Source organism: Mya arenaria, chromosome 8 (assembly GCF_026914265.1).
Source record: "Mya arenaria isolate MELC-2E11 chromosome 8, ASM2691426v1".
NCBI lineage: Eukaryota > Metazoa > Mollusca > Bivalvia > Myida > Myidae > Mya > Mya arenaria.
The window spans coordinates 35,410,875-35,433,903 of record NC_069129.1 but is presented as its reverse complement, the minus strand read 5'-3'; the positions used below and the strand labels follow the sequence as shown (position 1 = coordinate 35,433,903).

The window sequence follows — 23,029 nt, the reverse complement described above, 5'->3', positions numbered from 1 at the left end:
AAGAGTGGCCTAACAAACATGCCAGATAGCCAAAAGTAGTCTAAATTTAGCGTACAATACGTCACTACAAAATTTGCATATCATGTGACTTCCACATTGTCAAAAATACTAAATTGCGTTTCATACGTATAATTTCTAATTATTAACTAAGAAGTTTCAATATTTTTAAGCACAATATTCATACCAGCACCGTAACTTTCATAAAATAGTTCAATTGAAAGCTGAATTATATTCTTTTAGAGTAGGAAATAGATTATGCCAATATATCATACATGTAGATTAAATCGGTGATTTTTTAAACCACAGAAAATGAGTTACCTTCATACTTTTTTAACGTCATAATTAACAATGCAATTTAGATATTATCTGGAATGCAGAAAAAAAATATGTATCACAAAAGAAATAGTGACAGGAAAAAGATTCACACTTACATGGTACTCAACACCTGTATATTACTCCAATCCAATTTAGTTCTCAACAACACAAAAGCTGTATGACGTAATTATGGTAAACAAACAGCACGTGGTGTTAAATATCTTAAATGTGTGCGGATATCAACAGGTAATTAACGAATATTAGTTGAAAGGTAAATTAATAACCAAAAGGGATAAAGATGTATTGTTTTATTGATTAAGTATTTTTTTTTCTTTACGAGTAAAATTGATTTTTTTAACGAAATAACTGCAAATGGTATTATTTATTTTCAATAGTAGCAATGTAGTAGCAAAGCATACACCTCGGAGTTCCGCTTTGAGGGCAATAAAACAACACAATCACTGGCGATACTGGCAATAAAACCCTCGGCAGAAAACGAGCAACTCGGCGAAACTTGCCGGATTTTAGCGAGGAAAAAGGTTACGTACTCGGCGGATGTCAGCAATAAATTAAAAAAGCCTCGGAGTGACCGAGGAAAGTGGTAGTTCCGCGTGGAGTGTACTGTATATACACCGACAACAAACAGTCCACCATCCAATAAAATCAATAAATTGCCTTAAGCTCTAAAAATCAAAAAGCACTTCATATTCCATAATTGCTTCTTCCATCTAGGACAAAATCACCATCCTGTATATACTTCAAATCATTTTTTTATATACGGCTTATTAACTATCCACACAGAAGATAAAATTGTAGCTTAGAATAATCTACATGAAATTTACAATATTCTACATGAAGTTCAATGGAAAAGTCTGATTATTAAATTTATCATTAAGTAAAAATGAAATTTCTTAATAAAGTGTATAATAATTATTTTAATCTATGAACATAAAAAAAGAACAATAATTACCGTAGAAGTGACTATGTTGAAGACTTAATAAAATTTAAAATCTATTCCCTTGTTACTAAAAATAGAAAGTGGTGGAATCTCCAACAAAAAGGGAGACCCTATAAAAAGACTTGCTGCCCTTCTTTTAAGAGTAAACTTTACATAACTATCAAATTTTAACAAAATGTATTTATAATGAACCTGTAACCCACTGGGTGAGGCCAATTTTTCTCCAGTGGCATAATCTGAATAAACATGGAAGATAACCAATAAACAATGTTACTCACCAAATATTTAACCTATTAGTATTTGCCCAAAACTTTTAAAATCTATTCCCTTGTTACTAAAAATAGAAAGTAGTGGTATCTCCAACAAAAAGGGAGACCATATAGCAAGACTTGCTGCCCTTGCTTCAAGAGTCAACTTTACATAACTATCAGATTTTATATATATATTTATAATGAACTTGTAACCCACGGGGTGAGGCCAATTTTTCTCAAGGGGTATAATTTGAATAAACATGGTAGATAACCAATAGACAATGTTACACACCAAATATTTAAGCACTAGGCTGCATAGTATTTGCCAAAAAAAGTTTTGTAAGTTTTCCTTTAGGTTGCCATGGCAACAAGAGTTCTGCATGGAATTCATTTCTTTGAACAATTTTGAAATAGCACCAATAAAGGATCACTCCTATGAAGTTTCATCAAAATTGTCCAAGGGGTTTAGGAGAAGATGATCATTATAACCAATTGTTGACGTTTTCCTTAAGATTGCCATGGCAACCAGAGATCTACATGGAATTCATTTCTTTGAACAATTTTGAAAAAGCACCAACCAAGGATCATTCCTATGAAGTTTCATTAAAATTGTTCAAGGGGTTTAGGAGAAGAGGATGATTATAACCAATTGTTGACGTTCTCCTTTAGGTTGCCATGGCAACCAGAGTTCTGCATGGAATTCATTTCTTTGAACAATTTTGAAAAAGCACCAACCAAGGATCATTCCTATGAAGTTTCATTAAAATTGTTCAAGGGGTTTAGGAGAAGAGGATAATTATAACCAATTGTTGATGTTTTCCTTTAGGTTTCCATGGCAACCAGAGTTTTACATGGAATTCATTTCTTTGAACAATTTTGAAAAAGCACCAACCAATGATCATTCTTATGAAGTTTCATCAAAATTGTCCAAGTGGTTTAGGAGAAGATGATTATAACCAATTGTTGACGCTGAACGAGGGACGATGGACAACAGACGCCGGACATAGACGGTCACAATAGCTCACCTTGAGCACTTTGTGCTCAGGTGACCTAAAAAGGCAAACAATATCCAAAATATTTGCATTATATAGTCAGGAAAATGTTTCTCCTTAGAACTACCACGTGTTTGGACTGATTACAAGGTTGCCAATTAGAAGAAGTGTTTATCGTAGTGAAACAAAGCAGCTGGTCACGTTAGTCTGATGGTAATCATGTCACATTTTTGGGGTTGTGAATGACAAGCCAGGGTTCTGTATTCAAATTTTTCCTGACTTAGCAGTTTTGGACCAAAAATAAACAAGAAGCCCAAAAGGGCCTATGCTCTACTGGCATGGCCTTTGTGGTCATCAATCCACAGCATGTATGTACCGTATGTGTAAAAGGCAACAGACAAATAGTTTATGTTTTGTGTTTGGGTTACCTGAAAATGTAACACGTTCAACATCTGAGCCCAGAAAGTATTGTAAGCAGATTAGTTGCATGAACTATTTTAATATGTGCCAAGTAAAAGTCATCTGACAAAAAAAAATGCTTTCAAAACTGTACTCATAGTAAAACTTTCTGTAGTTTTAAAAGTTAAAAAAAGTTGGTCAAAAGGTCAAAGTCAAGGGCATCCTAGGACAACATTGATCAATTTGAACAAACATTCACAATCAATTGTGCTGAGATGGATGCACGAACACACAAAAAGATTTTCAAACCTTTCCAGATTTATGTTTACCAAACCTGTGAACCCTGGGTGTGTAGCCAATAATGACACCAGGTGCATAACTTAAACATTCACAACCAATTTTGTTAAGATGAATGCACAAACTACAGAACTTAAAGCTAAAAAATGGCCTTTGGGCTTTCAACAAGAACAAGGCAAAGTAATTCACAAAATCAACTGCAGAAGCGAAAAGCAAATTGTCTCTCAAAATCCTAGACTTGCAAATTGTCTCCCTTAACTCTAGACTTGAATTTACATGTACATATAAACTTGGCTAAAAATAGAATTCGCTCATGCAGACCTGGCTAAAAATAGAAAGCATTTCTGTAAAACTTTCATGGCCCATAATCTAGGCATTCATGGGCGGATCTGGCTGGTTTTCGAAAGGAACCGAGGTCTAATGGATATCTAGATACTGTACAAGTTTCATCGAGATACAATCAAAACTGAAGATTGTATCATGTTCACAAGCAATTATTTACAGACACATGAACGCACGGATGCACAAACTACGTACACATTACCATCGCATAAGCTCTTCTGGCCTTTGGCCAGTAGAGCTAAAAACAAGAGGCCCAAGATGGCCCTGTATCGCTCACCTCAGTAAAATTTTGTGCTATAGACTTTTTGATAATTAAAGGGCAATAACAGGGATTTGGCTTCTCTGATGTATTATGCCCATTCACATTCTCACCAAATTTGCGATGATTAGACAAATGCTTAAAAAGTTATTGAAAGGACAAGAGCAATTTTAGGTAATTACTCTCGGGTAACTACAGCAATTTTGCTAATTATCAAACAAGTTCATACACATTCAGACCAAATTTGGTCATGATTGGACAAAGGGTTAAAAAGTAATTGATCGGACTACATACTGGATGGTGCCTGTCTGCCCTTCCATACACCATAGGTGGAACAATTATTTGTCCAGTTTTGAAACACATGACAAAGATATATTTGTTTAAAAAGATACAAAGGGCAATAACTCTTACAATATTTTGGTTGGATTTTATATAACTCGTCAAGAAAACTCACAATTTACTGTGAAAAAGCTCATGAAGTTTGAAGTTGGAACCTTCTAATAATGGACAATCATCGATCCTAATAACTCACCCCCAGCCTACGGCTAAGGTGAGCTAAAAATGAACAAATTTCAGATCAATTTTTTAAACACTTTCTGTAAGTGAAAATCGGGTTATCTCTTGAACCGCTTACCCACAATTATTCACCATATTGAAATAATGTGTAGAACTCATTAACAAACAGGTCAAGGTTTCACTTAGAGGTAAAAGATCGTATGACTTCATTTCATGTCCGCTACTTATCTTTAAACCGCTTTCAGGATTGTTTAAATAACTTGCCACAAATGTTCACCACATTGAGAAGATGTGCACAGCACATAATACAACTAGCTAGGTTCAAGGTCAAGGTCACACTTAGAAGTCAAAGGTCATATGACTATAAACAGGGCTTCTAGAAGCCGACAATTTGTGTTTGGGGTCCCTTGAGTCAAGATCAAGGTCACTGTTACTACAAATAGTATAACGGTTAGTACTGAGTCATTTGAGTTAGGGTTGACATATTGCGACCAAACTTGGTATATCTGAAGAGTTTCATGGGATTGCGTTGTGTGGCCCTTAGGCCAAGGTCAATGTATCCTTCAAATAGAAAAACAGTTGAAACTGACTTAGTTTGTTTACCTTGATTGATAAGTCGAGGATCTATATCGATACAGACGCTTGCATTAGCAACAACTACTAAGTTTTGTCAAATTTAGGTGTGTATTATCGCTAAAAATCCCTGTTTATGTCCCAAGCAGCTTTAATGTAAATATTTACCACGCGCGAAAATGTATCACAGACAGCATGCACATTTTTGAAACTCATCTTTTGTTACAAATAAATAACTGTAAATGTCATACATGAAGATGCATATGCATTGCCAACTCTGCTATCACATTGTTATTTTTCTTCCTTATTATGCAAACATCATATATTTGTGTTATCTGCTTTCTGACATGTTTTGGTTATTTATAAATAATGCTCATTATATTTTTAATCGTTATCTTTGCCATGGGTAAGGAATATTATTAGATTTTAGAAGTAAGGGATGCAACTCTTTCAATTTCTAAGCTGCTTTTGATTCATTCGGAGCTCCTCGGCCATATTTTTAAAAAACAACCTCGGATGTATTTGGATCGGTTTACATACTAAAAAAGAGGTATGTTTAAGTCTGCTGCAAGTAGATCGCGTAGTGATTTAATTTAGCAGTTAAACTTTATGACTTTACTCTTGGAAATCTTAATTATGTTTGCAATAATATACTTCACTGGCAATCAGTTTAAACTTAGGCCAGAGTTTTAATATCTTTAGATTTACGAGAGCGCCGTACCTAAATATTGTAAAACCCAAATAAAAATAAAATTCATTTTCGTAGTTTAATTTTTATTTTTTCCGACGAACGTTGCTCCAATGTTAAGAAAAAAATAAAATTAGTGTTCTATAACCCATATCTCAGAACCAACTGGTGTACCAATTGTCATTCATTATCGGTCTTTTACCGCACAAACCACGTAAACCAGTCGGAAATACGCGGGGAAACAGAACAGGTACCCGATACCATAACAACGTCCTGTCAAAAGTGAAAGTACTTTTTGTCATACCCCTTATTTCTCACAATTTCTGCAGCTATATAGAAATGTTTTACTACAAAAACGTTCCGATGTTTATGTTTCATTATTTAAATCAAACCGTGGTGAACTTAGAGCGTGTTTATTGTGATTTTTTTGTAGATTCAGTATGTTGTTCGCGTTTCGTGGAATGATTGCGAAACTTCCGGTCAAAATAAGGAGACAGTAATTCGTGGGTTGTATTGTCTATTAAAAGTCGTTGGCGCACGTCGTATATTAACAAGGATGAATTGGATAACAGCGCAAAAATGTATAGCTTCTGACAAACACAAACTGCAAAATGATATCGTGTTCATCATAGTCAAAATGGATATTTTTTTTCTGAATTTGACTCTGGGGAGCATTGAACACACTGCTTCACGATCACATATTTGAAGAGAAAAACACATGGTATCGTGATATTCGTAGTTGTTAATAATAATTTAGAATTTAAATCGTTAAAGAATACTGAAAATGATGTAATAATAACATAGTGTGTGTTTCCGATAAAACAGAAAAAATCTGAACATAAGATATCTGGCAGTCAGTGCAAGAAGTCAAACTTATCCGTTGCTTATTGCCAACGGGCATAGCTGGAATTAGAAGGATATTTTTCAGGTCTAACTCTAAAATCAGTTCTTAGACCTGGTTTTTTGAAACATATAACACTTGTAAAATTTATCTTAATGCTCCCAAATTTTCTTTGGTGAAGTACATAAATGTAGATTTTGAATGTCTGTGTATCCGTAAGCCCTGTCAAACTTTGAAGTGAAGAGGAATTTCCATCAGGGCTTCTACTTTTTTTGGTTATATTTTCTATATAAAAACCACATCATGGTAAATTGTCACGGTGCTATTTCGTTAAAGACAGAAAAACACATTTGACCTCCTTATTATACCGTGTCTGAAACTGTGTTCAATGTTTGATTACTTCACAATGGAAAGGATATGCTTATATTGTGGGAAAAAGGTTAGAATCGGCCATTTAAACTTCTTTATTACACTGACATGTTTCATAAAATCCATGGGTTGATAATATATGCACCTCATATGCATAGATGCATTCGAACAAATATATACAATTAATTTCAATGAGCACTTGAACTCACAGTGTTGAGGTCAATATTTTCAGTCATTAAAAGGATCTTTTAATTATGCTTTTGAAACTTTATGGTGATCTATCACCCTTTTTTCAGCCTATGAAATAGCTGACACAAGCAAGGTGTGTTTTGTCTTCATGATATAAGAAGATTTAAAAAAATATAAAAAATCGGAGAAAAATCCGTTTTATTTTTATTTATTTCTCCTTTGGGACATTTTATGAATTTTATTTTTATTTTTATTTCCTCCTCCTTACCCAACTTTTTGAAAAATCTCCCGTAAATCTAAAGATAAAAAAACTCTGGCCTTAGATCAATAAATACAATTCTAAAACACTACATTTCTAAAATGATTTAATTAAAAAAAATACGAACTACTTCAACTGATGTACCGGCGTACATCCGAGGTTGTTTTTGATAAAAATGGCCGAGGAGTTCCGAATGGCTTTTGATTGAGTTGATTCCTATTCACAGCACAACAGTTACGGAATATCAATTTATCTTTAGATAAAAAATAATTTTAATGGTGTACTCCATGCCACCGAAGGGTGATTTACTGTGTATAAAATGCAGGTTTTTCGACCATGAATCAAAATAATTTGTGAATATGTACTTTGGCAGATGCCGAGGTTTGAACCAAACATGTTTCATGCCAAATTTGAAGTTACTGCAACCAAAACTTGCAAAGATATTGATAAACAATAGCTGTCACAGAGACAGCGCGCTGGACTATTCCGCCGCTTTCCAGTGTAAGGAACTTTTGGCGAAACATGCATGGATCACTGTTAGATTAGATTTCAATGTAATACATGAAGTGCTGAGATATTAACATAAATGTGGTTACATGGAAAATTTTAACCAGAATTTTCAAATCTAATAATAAAGGGCCATTATTTGCAAAATACAGTTATCTAACTTGGTTATTCAATTACGTTGGGTGGTTGAATACCATTGTATAAAGTCTCAATGCAATACATCAAGTAGTTGCTGAGATATAATCCTATGTGTGCTAACATGCAAGACCTTAACCAGAATTTCTAAGTCTCATAATAAAGGGGCAACAATTATATAATATGAAAGATAGAGTAATCTTGCTTGATCAATGAAGAAAGTTAAAGGGTTGGGAGCCTGTGTGTAAAGTTTCAATGCCATACATGATGTATTCGCTGAGGTATTGACTTAAAAGTGGTTACATACAAAACCTTAACCAGAATTTCTATGTCAAATAAAAAAGGGGCCATTTTTTGAATTTAATGCAAACTAGAATTATCTAACTGGGTAAATTAAGTAGGTTGGATGGTTGAGTACCACTGTATCAAGTCTCAATGCAATACCTCAAGTAGTTGCTGAGATATTAACCTATGTGTGCTTGCACACAAAACCTTAACCAGAATTTCTAAGTCTCATAATAAAGGGCAATTATTTGCATCAAATGCAAACAAGAGTTATCTAACTTGGTTAATTAAGTAGGTTGGATGGTTGAGTACCATTGTATCAAGTCTCAATGCAATACCTGAAGTAGTTGCTAAGATATTAACCTATGTGTGCTTGCATGCAAAACCTTAACTAGAATTTCTAAGTCTCATAATAAAGGGCAATTATTTGCATTAAATGCAAACAAAAGTTATCTAACTTGGTTAATTAAGTAGGTTGGATGGTTGAGTACCATTGTATCAAGTCTCAATGCAATACCTCAAGTAGTTGCTGAGATATTAACCTATGTGTGCTTGCATGCAAAACCTTAACCAAGGTGTGACGCTGAGGCCGACGCTTGGGTGAGTACTATAGCTCTCCATATTCTTCGAATAGTCGAGCTAAAAACTGTCCAAACTGTTTGCATCTACAAATGCAACCAGTACTCCTATTTTCGGCAAATATTAGGTTAAAGGGAGTTTAATCGGTGATAACTGAAAAAATATGCAGGGCAGGATTATGATTATTGTATACTGCACTTCCTGTTATTGCCATCTATCTCTATACCAAGTTTCATTTCAGTCCCTTTAGTGCTTGCATATAGATATGGCTGGGACAAACTCCCATTTTTGAAAACTATCAGGTTAAGGAGAGTTTAAAGGGAGATTACTAACAACAAATGCAGGGCAGGATTATGGTTCTTGGGTACTGCAATTCCTCCCATTGTCATCTATCTACAATTCAAGTTTTATTTCAATCCCTTTAGTATTTTCCAAGATATGGCCAAGATAATCACCTCTTTAAATCAAAGTGCTGAAAGCACTGATGGACTAGGGCTTCATTTAGGGGAATGTTGATAACCATGTTTTAAGCATTAAACAAATCGGCTCACATCACAAGGGGTCACTGTTTAATGGGCGAGCTTGAACTTTAGACTAAATCTGCTTGCAAGCTGCAAAGGAAAATTTTAAAAGTGTGGGTAGAGGGAGGGGGGGGGGGGGGGGCTAAAGTGTTTAATCAGATAAAGTCATTGTTCTTTTGAAAATCTCAATGTTGTTAAATCAGACCTAAACAAATTAATTTACGTGGTTGGCGTATGTTAACCAAAGTACACATACTTCTTTAATTTGATTAAATCATTTTATATCAAAGGTCTGTTATCTGCAGTTGTAGAGAAGATTTTCAATGATGTAATTATATCCTATATAGAAAACCTGTCACCTCTTTCAGGGGAGCTTTAAACCACAGGGCCATACTTTGGATAATATTTGTAAAAGACATCAATTAATGCAACAGTTGGCCATTCTTGTATTGTCCTCTGTCTCTGTCCTGATAGCTCCCTATCTCAATAGTTGCAAATGGTTGTAGGTTCATGATTCTCCTGGTCATACAGAAAGATGTTGAATGTAGAATCAAGAAGCTTTCATTTCAGGCACTCCGAATTGAATAGAACTGTACCATTTGGAGTGCGTAGAATTTGAAGGGTTCATAGGCAACATGTATCAGGTGTTGCAGTACATTTACTTTACTACAAATACTTTTTTTACCCGCCCTTGTAAATCTAAAAAACTTTCATTTCGCAAAAGTAGTTCATATATTAAACTATAATAAGGTTGCTAAATCAGAGTTTGAATAATTCTGATATCTAGATGTGCCTTTAATTGCAGCAATTTAATGTCCAACTCATGATGTCAATTGAGCTGGATACTTGAGCTGGTCAATACTGCATTTCCTTGGTGTGGGGATTGCTTTATTAACTTGAATAAACAAACAGTTCTTGCGTTGGAAAGTACAATGTATTAACAATGTTACATGCAATTTTCTTGACCTGACTCCATCCAAGCCTTAAATCTAAGATCAACATGTACTTGGGGCTATGTGTTTTATCAATGAGAACTATAAATTATGTTCAATTTAGTGCCACTTATGATATATCATTCCACATACAAAACCACTAGAATTTTCTTTAAAACAACTAGCATCAATATCCTATGTTATGATAAAACCATTGCCAAGTTGATAATTTGAAAACACAAGAAATTTTATCTGGTAATGGTTTGACATAGTCTTTCTAGACAGCTGGACTTGTTTTGCAGTTACTTTGAAAATCTTCAAAAGCTAAACTGATCAAGACTGGAGCAAAGAACTCACAATACCAAAAGGGATTTTAAAGACTTAAGAGATCATTCTCATATCACCTATACCATTAGTTTTTAATCTACAAACTTAAGTCAACATAAAAATGTTTTACATTAATATTGCAATGAATAAAACATATTGCAATAACATAGCAATCAAGTATGATCACTATAAGCCTAAACATGAGAGTTCAACATTTTCCAGATAAACAATAAATAATTTTACTTAATAATTTTCTCGATACTTACACAAGCTGGAAAATGGTCTCTTTTTGAATACTTCACATATTTCATGGCTTTCATCATTCAAACTAACATTTCGCTTGTTATTTCAATATTCAACGATTTTGTAAACATTCATAAATGATGGTTAAAATTAAGATTCATACTAATTATGCCTACCTAAAACACCCGACTGACCAATTAGAATCAAATTTTGGCAGGGCTTATTGGTGGTTCAGTAAAATCAACCATGACCTCCCACAATCTGCACTGATAAACAGTAGTAAATGCATTGTTTCCTTTGTTCTTATTTTCATAAAGTTAGAAAACAACTGCAGTGAATAAAATTTATTCCTTATCACTGAGAAAAGGTTTAGAATGAACGAAGCCGACGGTTACATTTAGTGGGATATCAAATCCTACAAATGTATTCATCATTTTATGTAACCGTATTTAGTATAAATGTTAAAGTTTTGAAAGTCTAAAAAGTTTCAATTTTTGTATATTTTGTGCTTCATTTAATTTCATTCTTTGAAATTTGTTTTTCTTCGTGTTCAATCCCAAGCATACTTGTTCACATTTAAGTGCAAGACAAGTCTCTAAATTATGATCTGAATATTTTTTTATATTAATGTTATGTCACATAAAAGATAAACAATGTATTGTGCTTTTTAAAAATAACAGTTTTTCATCTGTTTAAAATTATTTCAAATGCTGTGCATTGAAATTTGATTATGAGTTAAAACTATGATGGGAATAATTCAAGGGAATGGTTTTTTTTGTGATTTCTAGCATTAAAATTGTCTGAATCGCATGAAAATCTATAAATTACGTAAGGTACCGGGTATTCTCCAATTGGTCACACTTTTTGAACGTTGTACTGTCTTCTTTTTGCTTGTCTCAAATTTAATACAGCATTGGCTTCACTTGTTGTTTATTAAAGGGACTGTACACCAGATTGGCACCAAAAAAGTTTTTTTTTCTTTAACGAATCTGAGGACAATTTTTTAATAAACTATTTTACTCTTTGATATCCTTATTGTAAATAAAATACCAAAATGTAAAAAAATTGCAGTGCAGTGTCGAATCCACTATGCTATTCAGACTTACTCTTACTGGGTGGAATTTCCAGATATATACCTAACTCGCTTAAATCACGTAATAACATCAACAGCAGATTACACATAAGGAATGAATTATACTCATACAGTGTACCTAGTAATCTTTTTTTAATGGAAAAACACGAAATAACTGCTATTAATAAATCATTTGTAAACTATGTGCATCATCAGTTAGTAAGTTTCAATGCATTAATTGTACACATAGATACCAAGTTAATGTCAGGTTTCTATAAAAAAGAAAGTTTTTTCTTTTTCATTATTAACTGAGTACAGCCCATTTAAAATGTACCTTATAATGTCTGTGACTTATCAAATATGTAGTAGTAATGGTCTGCAACCAAGATTTGTTTGAATTATCAAGGTTTCAAACTGCATTGTGTATGCGATTGGAAAGCTAATCTTGAAAGCTCCCTTAGTATAATTTTTAAAAAATAACATAGACCCTGCAAGGTACGGGATGATTCATAAAGATTTGCACAGTTATTTATGTATAATTGCATTTATTGATACAGGTTACCGTTTTCAAATTTATGATTTAGATTGCAAAGTATAACTTATATAAATAAATATATATTCTTAACTTCTAATAAGTAATTAGTTAATTTGTCAACTGCGCACCAAAACACTGTATCTGAATGTATACTCAAGCTTATGCATCCGTCAGTTGTAACCATGCACACACCCCCTTCCCGGTCCAGGGAATAGCAGGGACTTTTACTTTCGGTCCAGCCAACCCAAGCTAAAATCCCCGCCCTGCAGGGATGATCTGATGGCAAAGTTCCCACCAAATCCCCCCCAGCACCCAAGGGACATTAGGTTAAGCCACATCTGCACTGTATTTTCCACGAAGACCCGGTACTGCGGGGCCACCTGAAAGGTAAAAACACAGCCCATTTCCCCGGTATACCCCCGGATGTGGGGGCCCTGGTTACAATTGACGGGTGCATACTGATCCATAGTAATCCAATCTCATGCCAAGACGATTTCTGGTCTGACATCGCCAGGTAAGTTATTCTTAAGCATAAAAAAAGCCTGGACAGCATTTGAGAAAGGCTGTTGTGAGGTTAAATCTTCATTACTTCACTATGCCACAACATTGGGTGATTACTTATTTTCATTCTTGGCTAGGAAACAAAAAGTGAGATCAAAGCGTCTTCAGAAAAAGAACTTCATGATGCACCAGTCAAATGTAACCACGCCCGCTCCCCCCCCCCCCCCCCCCAGGTCTGGGGAATACTTTGACTTTCAGTCCACCAATCCCCTATAAAATCCCTGCTCTACCCTGCGGGAACGAACTGGTGGTAAAATCCCTGCCAAATAACCTCGCAACCCAAGGTTCTTGGGTAAGGGTAATTCCCCGCTATATTTTGCGGGAAGATACAACCACCGCAATCATCAGGCACTGCGAGGACACCTGAAAGGTGAAAACACTGCCCCTTTCCCTAGTATACCCCGGGGGTAGTAACAATTGACTGGTGCATAATAAGATTAGAAATCAAAAGTGAGCAGGCAAATGGTGATGGTTTATCACACAATGTCATTGAACAAAATGTACTTACACTGAGAATGGCTCCAAGACTTTTCTATGCACATAGGTAAACACTCATATTCATAAGCCAGATGCTGTGCACATATTAATACATTTGGCTTCATTTAGAATCAAACTCCATAAATAAGTAAGCGCATATTTGATATTTATTTATCTCCATTTTGCAAAATTGAAATCACAAGATTTTATCAAACGAACTTGTATTGCTTGAAATTCTACGTGTCAAATTAAACATGCTATCCACGGTAAGATGACAATAAATCCGTTTGATGGTGGTAATCATTCAATGGCGACTTTATTGATAAATTTCTTCAAAATAACACGTATAAAATTCACACCATCAGCATTCGGAAGTAGTGATAACATGTACATGTGTGAATCATTCGGCCGCTCTGATCAGAGTGAATGAGTCAATACAGTAGACTGGTACCCGAATTTACTTTTCCTCAAAAACACAAATTATAACGTTATACAGGTACGCGGCATATGGTTTTTATTTTACATTAATAGTATTTAAACAATCAATACCAAAAATCATGCTGTATTTAAAAAAGTGCTGAGTGCCATGCAATGATTAGTTAAAAAATAAACTTTGTATTTAAAAAGAAAATGTCACGGAAACATGCAAATTATGTCGAAAAAAAGAACAGCCCTGTTAATAAATTAATACCAACATTCTATACAAAGGATAACAATACTTTTAAAAACAAACAAACAAATATCCTGGTTGTTCACTACTTAGACAAGACATTTCGACTGCGCGACGGGCACCGTGGTTAGCTGATACTGGTCTCTATTCGGATAAAAGAGAAAGCGGCTACCAGTCTATCAATAAAGAGCTTTGAACGGAAAATGTCGATGCGTTCTTTTCCAATATGTTCACATTCTTATTGCATTTAATCTGAGCGTATGCAAGAACATTCATGTAGTTAAACCGATTAACTCACTCGCTACGTACCCATTTCCTGTGCTTCATTAAAAGAACATACAATTAGCTTGTCTTGTTAGGAGAACTATTTTTATTGGATGTTTTCATTGTAATCAGTTCTGGTAATACTTTGATTATTCAAATTCGCTATCGACAATCCAATCAAAATTCAGCGTATGAATACATTACGTCAGTGAACCCCCAGATACGGCTTGAAAATGCAGACATCGCGGTTACGGCTATGAACTAGGCCACAAGTGCCCTAGTCCAAAAATCAGATAAAGGGGAAAAACCTGTAATTAAAGAAATATGCAAGACAGGATTTTGGTTCTTGTGCAATGCACTTCTGCTGTAGTTATCAATCTAAGTTGCATTTCAATCCCTGAACTATTTTCCAAGATATGATTTGGACAAAAACCTATTTCCAAAAACTATTAGGTTAAGGGGAGATAACTAGAGAAATATGTATGGCAGAATTATGGTTCATGTGCACTGCACTTCCTTTCATCGCCATCTACCCATACTTTAAGTTGCATTTGAATACCTTTAATATATTCCAAGGTATGGCCCAGTCAAGCCTATTATGAAAAATGGTTAAGGGGAGATAATTCAATAAATATGCAGGTTCTTGTGCACTGAATTTCCTCCTATTACCATCTATCTAAATACCAAGTTTCTTTTCAATCCTATCAGTAGTTTTGAAGTTATTTTTCCGGACGAGTGTGTGACCGACTAATAGACAAACAAAGCGGCTCCTCCCTTTGAGAAACATTATAAACAAAGTCATTTTCACATAATACCTTGAACAAAATATAAAAGAACCAACATTTATTTGCTTTTCATTCACAATATACACAGTATTTAAATAAAGTACTCAGTTGAGTACAGCAAGTGAAAAACTGAATACTAAAAAGCTAATAGTTTGTGTTGGAAAAATACATAAATCATATTGTAATTGTCTTGTGATTGAAATATGTGTATTCGATACCATTATTTTTCGCTTAAGTAACATTATCCGGTAAGAAAATCAAGAGAAATTAAGTTTAGCTGTTCATGTTTGTTTATCTGTCAGAATGTTTTGAAAACAAATTTAGAATCGTGTATGAATGGTTTGCTGTGTAGTGCCGCATACAGTTTGTATCTGCATGCAGTCCGTCAGCAAACATCATCACCATCATCATCATCATCATAAACTATCATAATAAATTTACCCCAGTGGGAATTTGGGTTTATATGCATACATTTGTCACTGCCAGCAAATTTCCCCCAGTGGTAAAATTTGTCATATGAACGGGGTTATAGTGACCCACAAACATTGAATCAACTGAAGCTCGGACTCTGGTCTGTTCAATGTTATGGACTGACTGGGATGTCACTTTAGTGCTTGGGGATCCTAAGAGGACTGCATTATATCCCGTATTATACTTTTATTATTATCTTGATCTTTTATCTTTCATCTTATATAATGAGGTAGTTGTGTAATATATTTATCTTGTAAACCTACTTAACGTTTACACACAAATTGTCTTCAGCGAACCTAATAAGAAAGTCCTTAATTCTTGCTGACCATATTCTGAATGACCTTGCTATCTCTACCAGACATCCAGAGATATCATATATTTATAGTTCATCACTTCAAACAGGCCAATCAGCATATTTCATCCACTATATTTTGGTTGTTGGTTTACATGACTCAATTCATATATAGGGTATTGACGTCTCACTTATGAACTACTTACCTGAGTTCCAACAGCGAAGTATAAGTCAGTTATAGTTAAATATAAAACAAACTTTGAAAACATTTGCTCTACTTGTAATGTATGAACAATTGAATTGTACAGCATTTCTAGGACAACTTAAGATGAAGAACCATTTAATGCCATGGTTGTAATTGTCTATCTTTGCATTACTTAACTGTTAAGTAAACTTAATTTTCAACTTTAAGCAAGGCAAAAATGATTAATTATTTTCTTAGTATTGGCAGGAATCATTTGACTAACTGCAACTTAATGTGGATACAATTCACTATGTGGGGACATTGTTGTGAACGCTACAATGCCACTGTTAAGAATGTCTTGAAAAAAATTCACTGCATTTAATCAAAATAGGCATTTGTTAGATATTCTTTCCCTACCGCAAACTCTTGATGTCCTGTTGAATTAAAGTAGTTATCTCATGACACATTTTGTGCCATAAATCAGAACACACTTAATACTTGGATAATACCAACCAGTGACTATATACATAGGATTGCAGCCAGAATTTTAATTAATTTACAACTATACCATGACAAATATGATTGCTCCCCACGCATGGTTATTCCATGATTATAAATATGATACCAATTGTATTTAAAGTAAACATAAAGCCCAAGGGCAGGACCGCTATTGACTCTGGGGCAAAATTTGAAGTCTGGATATTAAGGACCATGAGACATATAAGGGGTACATACAAACAATTTAATACCATCAGAAAGCCATAACTCATTTCAGAACTAGTATATTTCGGGATGCAGTTTCTTTTTTCCACTAACATACGAGAACATTTAATGAGAACTAACACAGGTGGGACTCAAACCTATAGCCAAGACACACTTCTTAAGAAAAGATACCTGGAGGAAAGCGTTTCAGCGACCTGTTAACATCGAGGACCACCTGGTTATAGTCACGATGTGAGTGAAGCACTTCCTCACCTGAAAATGTGCAGGAAAAAATTAATAATCATAAATTGTTTACCCAGTAGAAAGGACTGCCAATGGTTCTCTTCTATTATTTTAAAAAAATACCGTTTTTCACAAATTGTTAAGCAAACGCTGGGTATTTTTAAATCACATATAGATAATTTACAAAGGACATGTCCCCATTAACAGAATTTAATCTGTCAAACTTTCAAAATGGAGTTAGGCAACAGGCACTATTTAAAATGGTAAGATCTAAGCTTCATAAAACATACAGCAATTACTAGTTTTAATGAAAGTAAAGACAAACATTTCAAACTTATCAAAGTGAACTGCAGTTTTCATGTAACTGTTGACTGACCTTGACCTTTGATCAAATGACAACCTGCCCCAAATAGGGGTCATACTTATAAAGGGCAACCTTCTACTGAAAGTTTCATTGTCCTATGTCTCTCTATTCTCGAATCATTTTGATGACAGTGTTCATAACACTGTTGTAAATGAACTTGACTTTTGACTTAATGAACACATAAATAATAGGAGTCATCAGACTATCCCAGACAACCTACCACTTAAGTTAAGAGGTCCTTGGGAAAACGGTTCTTGGGTCGTTGTGAAGACAAACTTCATAAGACAGTTGACTATGACCATGACCTTTGACCTGCTGATCTCAAAACCAATAGAACCAATTGCCATCTACAACTGAAGTTTCATGTTTATAGGTCAAACTGTTCTTGAATTAATGTGCAAACAAAGTCAGACTATAACCTACATTTACAGCCTTTCAGATTGCCTATTGACCTCCTATAAGTACCACACTCAATCTTTAAGAACTTAAAAGACATAATGTAATAATAATAAAATTCAATGTCACTTTGGCCGAATCTGCCATTGACGGTTTTAGAAAAATACTGATAGTTAATGTTACATTCAGCTCAAAAACAAGTCTTGTGGTTAAAAAACAAACTTTTAACATTTTACCAAAACCTATTAACATTTGTCAAAATAATTATGTGATGTTTATTTTGTACATTGCCTGCCCTCATCACTGCATTCAAAAACAACTATGTTTAAATTGATGTAAACGGTTTGTAAAATACAATATCAGTTATTTTCTATGCATACATTAGAGTTAATTTTGGCAATCTACAGCAAATGGAGCGAGCTCAGCCAGGCTGCAGGCCGAGAAAGCTCACACCATTTTCTGTAGATCGCCTAAATGAACTCTAACTTATTTGGTGTCCGCACTTATTTGACCCACTAGCTCCTCCCTTTTTTGTAGTCATTTGATATTTTGGCACGAAAGTTAAACCACCCAGGCGTTAGTTTTATTAATGAGTGTCGGGCGATGGTATATTTTTTCGGCGGTGTGATTTATTAAAGTACATAAAATGGATTGACGTTTGTACAAAAGATGGAAAACACCGAAACATGAACGTTTATGGTTAATTTATTGATATTTAGATTTTTATTCATAATGATCAACAAAAGATTGCACATTTTGGTACTGAATTTGTTTGAATGGTTGTTTATTATAAAGAGCATATTAAAGGAGGAAAAGTAAATAAGATTTGTCACAGAAAAATATTTTAATTTTGCACTGAATAGATGTCAATACGATTTGAAAGGTGATTACACATCTATTTCCAATTCGGGTTCATGACATAAGCTTCAATTGCCTCTTGAAAATGGCAACCTTAACTGTCAATCATAGTTATTTCGCGCATGCGCAGAGGGCAGAGCGATTTATGAAAATAGACGACTTTATCAAATCATGTAGATCAACAAAATAATTTCTATGAAAATAAATGTTGGTTACATTCACTGTCAGATCTGCTCTACAGGATATGGAGTCGCAGTAAATAGGGTAAATCCTCGATTGTCATTGGCCCACAAATATGTGCGAACACCAAATTTTCTTTTAAGCGCTTGATAACATTCATTCGCTATTTCAATGATATCAATATCGCATTCAACAGACTTTGATCATATGATCAGGTTGTTCTCAAAGTTCATTCTGATTGGCTGACATTCGTTTGATGCATCTACTGGTGATGTTCGAATAATAATTGACTGACACGCGACCTAATTATTACCGATTTTGAAAGCATATGTTGTCTGCTCACAAATACATGAGAAGCTGACAATGTCAATAACAAGGCATCAGGTGCATGTATGGCAAGATGGAAGGGCTGCAGTAATTTCTGTTATTTACAGAAGTCAAAAGAGCAGCATGGCACATGGGAAAAACACCTAGCTGAAACACAAAACACCAATTTTTTTGTGATAATTGAGTTTTTGATCAATTTAATCATGGCACTGTGACCTGCATTCATTGCATTGTAAATCAAAATATTTACATCATCGTCAATTTTTCAGACTGTTTTATCGCTTTTATCTTTCCACCAAGGCCATATTGTTTTTGTTTTTATGAATTTTGACATAGTGAGTGTAAGGTCATTAAACTGTAGTAATCATCTTAAACAATTATATGCATGTCCAGCCAGACATGATGCCAACTGTCTGCAGAAACAATTACATAACATGAATACCCTTCAAATTTCACTTTGCATGTTCTTATTTGTTGACCATTGAGAATTGAGATTTATTGCTGTTAAAGTACCATGTAAAGCAGGGTTACCAATAATATTTCGTAGAGTGAATTGACTAAATAAATGAACCCTTTTATGAAGTACTATGCATATATATATATATAATGTAATTGACAAAGACGGTGAGATTTGAACCTGTGTTGAAATGTTCAGTTAGTACCAAGCAGCACTTCCAACTGAGCTGTCAAGGGATACATAATACAAGATGGGTAAAATGTCTTTCTAACAACATTGACATTGAAAGTGTGCTGTAAGACAAAAGTTTGAATAAATCACTTTTCTCATTGATCTGCAAATAATTGCATCTACTAAAAACGTTACTATATTTTTTAACATTCCACAGAAAACACAAGGCCTCAGTTTGGGATATTTAATTTGCGTAGAACATAAACTATTGTATCTTTAGTGATAAGAAAATTTTTCATTCTAAACATTAATTATATAGAAAACAAGAGCTGTTGTATGGCAGCACACTCGACTACGCCGCTTTGTCTTAGAAGTGAATACGATAATGATCTAATATATGCCTGTCAAAAGCAATAAAAAAATCAAATTAAAAAATAAACAAGAACAGCGATGAGACAAAACCGGGTTTTAAATGATTGGCAGAAGAGATTCAGTATCATCTGCTTTCTCAGTGACCTTGATCCTAGGGGTCCCAAACTCAATCCCATGGAAGTCCTCCATGAACTCTTCCTACATATCAAGTTTGGTCACTGTATGTCAACCATAACTAAATTTATTCAGTACGAAATGGTAATCTATTTTTAGTAACAGTGACCTTGACCCTAGGGGGCCCAAGAGGCAATCCAATGAAAGGTCTCCATAAACTCGTCCTATATACCAAGTTTGGTCACACTATGTCAACCCTTACTAAAGTTATTCACTACTAACCATTTTTCTATTTTTAGCAACAGTGACCTTGAGGATGACCATAACTATCGGGCCCAAAACACAATCTCATGAATAGTCTCTATAAACTCTTCCTATATACCAAGTTTGGTCGCAATATGTCAACCTTTACTTAAGTTATTCAATACCAACCATTTTTCTAATAATAATAACTTTGACCTTGACTTTGATCCTAGGGGCCTCAAATGCAATCCCATGAAAGGTCTCCATAAACTCTTCCTTTATACCAAGTTTGGTCACTATATGTCAAACCTTGCTAAAATTATCCGATACAAAAGGTGACTTTGACCCTGCCCTCCCACCAGCCCGCCCGAACAATGACGCAAGTCATTCTAACAATTAGATTTTCATTTGTGAAAACCTGGTTAAGTATATATAAATGTGCCTGAAAAAGGAAAAATAAAAGAAAGAAAAAAGTTAATCAAGGGCCATTATTTGTATTAAGGGTTTAAATGGAGTTATGTAAGATGGTTGTAAATAACTTTGTGATGTATTAAGTCAATTGAATGAAGGGTATAGAAGTTTTTGATTAAAATCCCAACTTGCCCTAAAACTTGAACCTGCCCTAAAACTTAAACCTATGTTCCTAAGTCAATCAGTTGCCATAACTTGTATAAAGGATAATATGGAGTTATGTAACCTCAATGTGTGATGGTCCTGAACAATTGTGTGAAGTATTAAGTCAATTGAATGAAGGATATAGAAGTTATTAATAAATATCCCAACCTGCCCTACAACTTTAACCTAAGTTCCTAAGTCAAGCAGTGCCATAACTTGTGTTAAGGATAATATTGAATTATCTAACGTCATTGTGTGATGGCCCTGAACAAATGTATGAAGTATTAAGTGAATTGAATGAAGGGTACTGGAGTTATAAATGAAAATCACAACTTGCCCTAAAACTTTAACCGGACACCGAAGCCAATGTTTGGACGAGTAGTATAGCCCTCTTTATTCTTCGAATAGTCGAGCTAAAAAGTTGTGCATTAACACACTACAGTTTTTAAAACTAGATGAAAAGATTGTATATTTACTTTTATTTAGCCTTCTCGCTCCAATTTCTTACTGCCAAAATTTATTCTACAACATCACCATAGTTATCATCAATCATCAACACCTATGCTTACACCACCACCATCATCAACAATGAATATTAAAAAAATGGCATACTGGGTTTTTCAGGAATATTGTCCACATTTATGCCAACCAGCTTCGGCCATGCTCTCTGGCGTATGTCATCTGTAACAAAGCCACCAGGGCTTATGGCAAACTCCCGTAGCCTATCCAAGTCAATATCTTTTGAAGATAATACTTTCTCGATTTCAGCTTTCTTCCTTGCATATTTGTCATCTGTAAGAAAGTAAAATGCTCTTTCATTATTAGGAATAATTTGGGAAAAACTAAATTTTTGGCAATTTAGAATTGGTCCTTTTTCATTAGAAGAAATAAATTAATGAATGTTGAAAACAGTGTTTTGCCATGCAAATGAGAATTTAAAGTAGATTATTGTAAATAATTGAAAAACAGTACATGTGTACTTTAGGGGTTTGGGTTCTCCAACTACAAATTTATGGTATGTTTTGTAATAAAATGATGATTTATTTGTAAAAGAAAGTTATTTTTATTACTGTTAATTATGTTTGCTTGTTTTTATATGGAATCCAAATCGAGTTTCGAATACTAGTGGAATCCGGCATTCCTAACCTGGGCATTGGGAATACTGCCGAAACTGTGCTGGAATCCGGTTCCAAAAATGGAATGACAACCTCAAATGAGATCAACCTCATTCTATTTTTAAAGATTGAAAGAAAATGTTTAACTAATGAGATTAAAACAAACTCCTTTAAAAGTGCACAGCTGGAATCCAGCTATTTCTCATGCATTGTGGAAAAGATCATCTCTGTCCTTCAAGGAGATCATTGACACTGTATATGTGCTTGTAGGAGATTGTTTGTTTTTTCGAGGCATAGGAGATGGCAAGCTGAAGTACAGGCAGCAATTTCATGATCATGACTACCTTAATGACCATGCCCCCTCCCTCCCAACTTTTGCAACTCTAAAAACATACAACAAATTACTGAAATATAAAAAACAACAACTTTAAACATGCAAACATAATGAAAGAACCAAAACTATTTTTTTTTCAAGTTTGATTATATTACTGACATATAAACCATGGATTGGAAACTTCCTTCTATGTCTATATAGATGATTTTGTTTCCTCGCAAGAAGCAAGATTTCATATGCGATCATAATTTACAGGTAGATTTTTTCAATACTTGCAGTGCCTGCGCTCATACATGCCATATCCCCTTTAACTATTTACAAAATAATGCATTTATGGAAATATTAATAACTGATAACAAGATTGTAACCGTGTATTTTATAGCTGAAAACGCAAAAATATTAAATGTTTGATGAATGCTAAAAGATTTACTGTGATCCACTATCGTCTCA

General features: G+C 34.3%; 1 protein-coding gene across 1 annotated transcript in view; it reads right to left on the bottom strand.

Moving 5' to 3' along the window:
- Positions 1 to 23,029, bottom strand: part of LOC128243049 (TBC1 domain family member 20-like) — a 60,078-nt gene that overhangs the window by 24,682 nt on the left and 12,367 nt on the right. Inside the window, exons 2-3 of the mRNA XM_052960540.1 lie at positions 21,743 to 21,922; positions 16,983 to 17,063 (exon numbers count right to left, since the gene is read on the bottom strand). Coding sequence (XP_052816500.1) covers positions 16,983 to 17,063; positions 21,743 to 21,922 — 261 coding nt within the window. The remainder of the gene's footprint in view (positions 1 to 16,982; positions 17,064 to 21,742; positions 21,923 to 23,029) is intronic.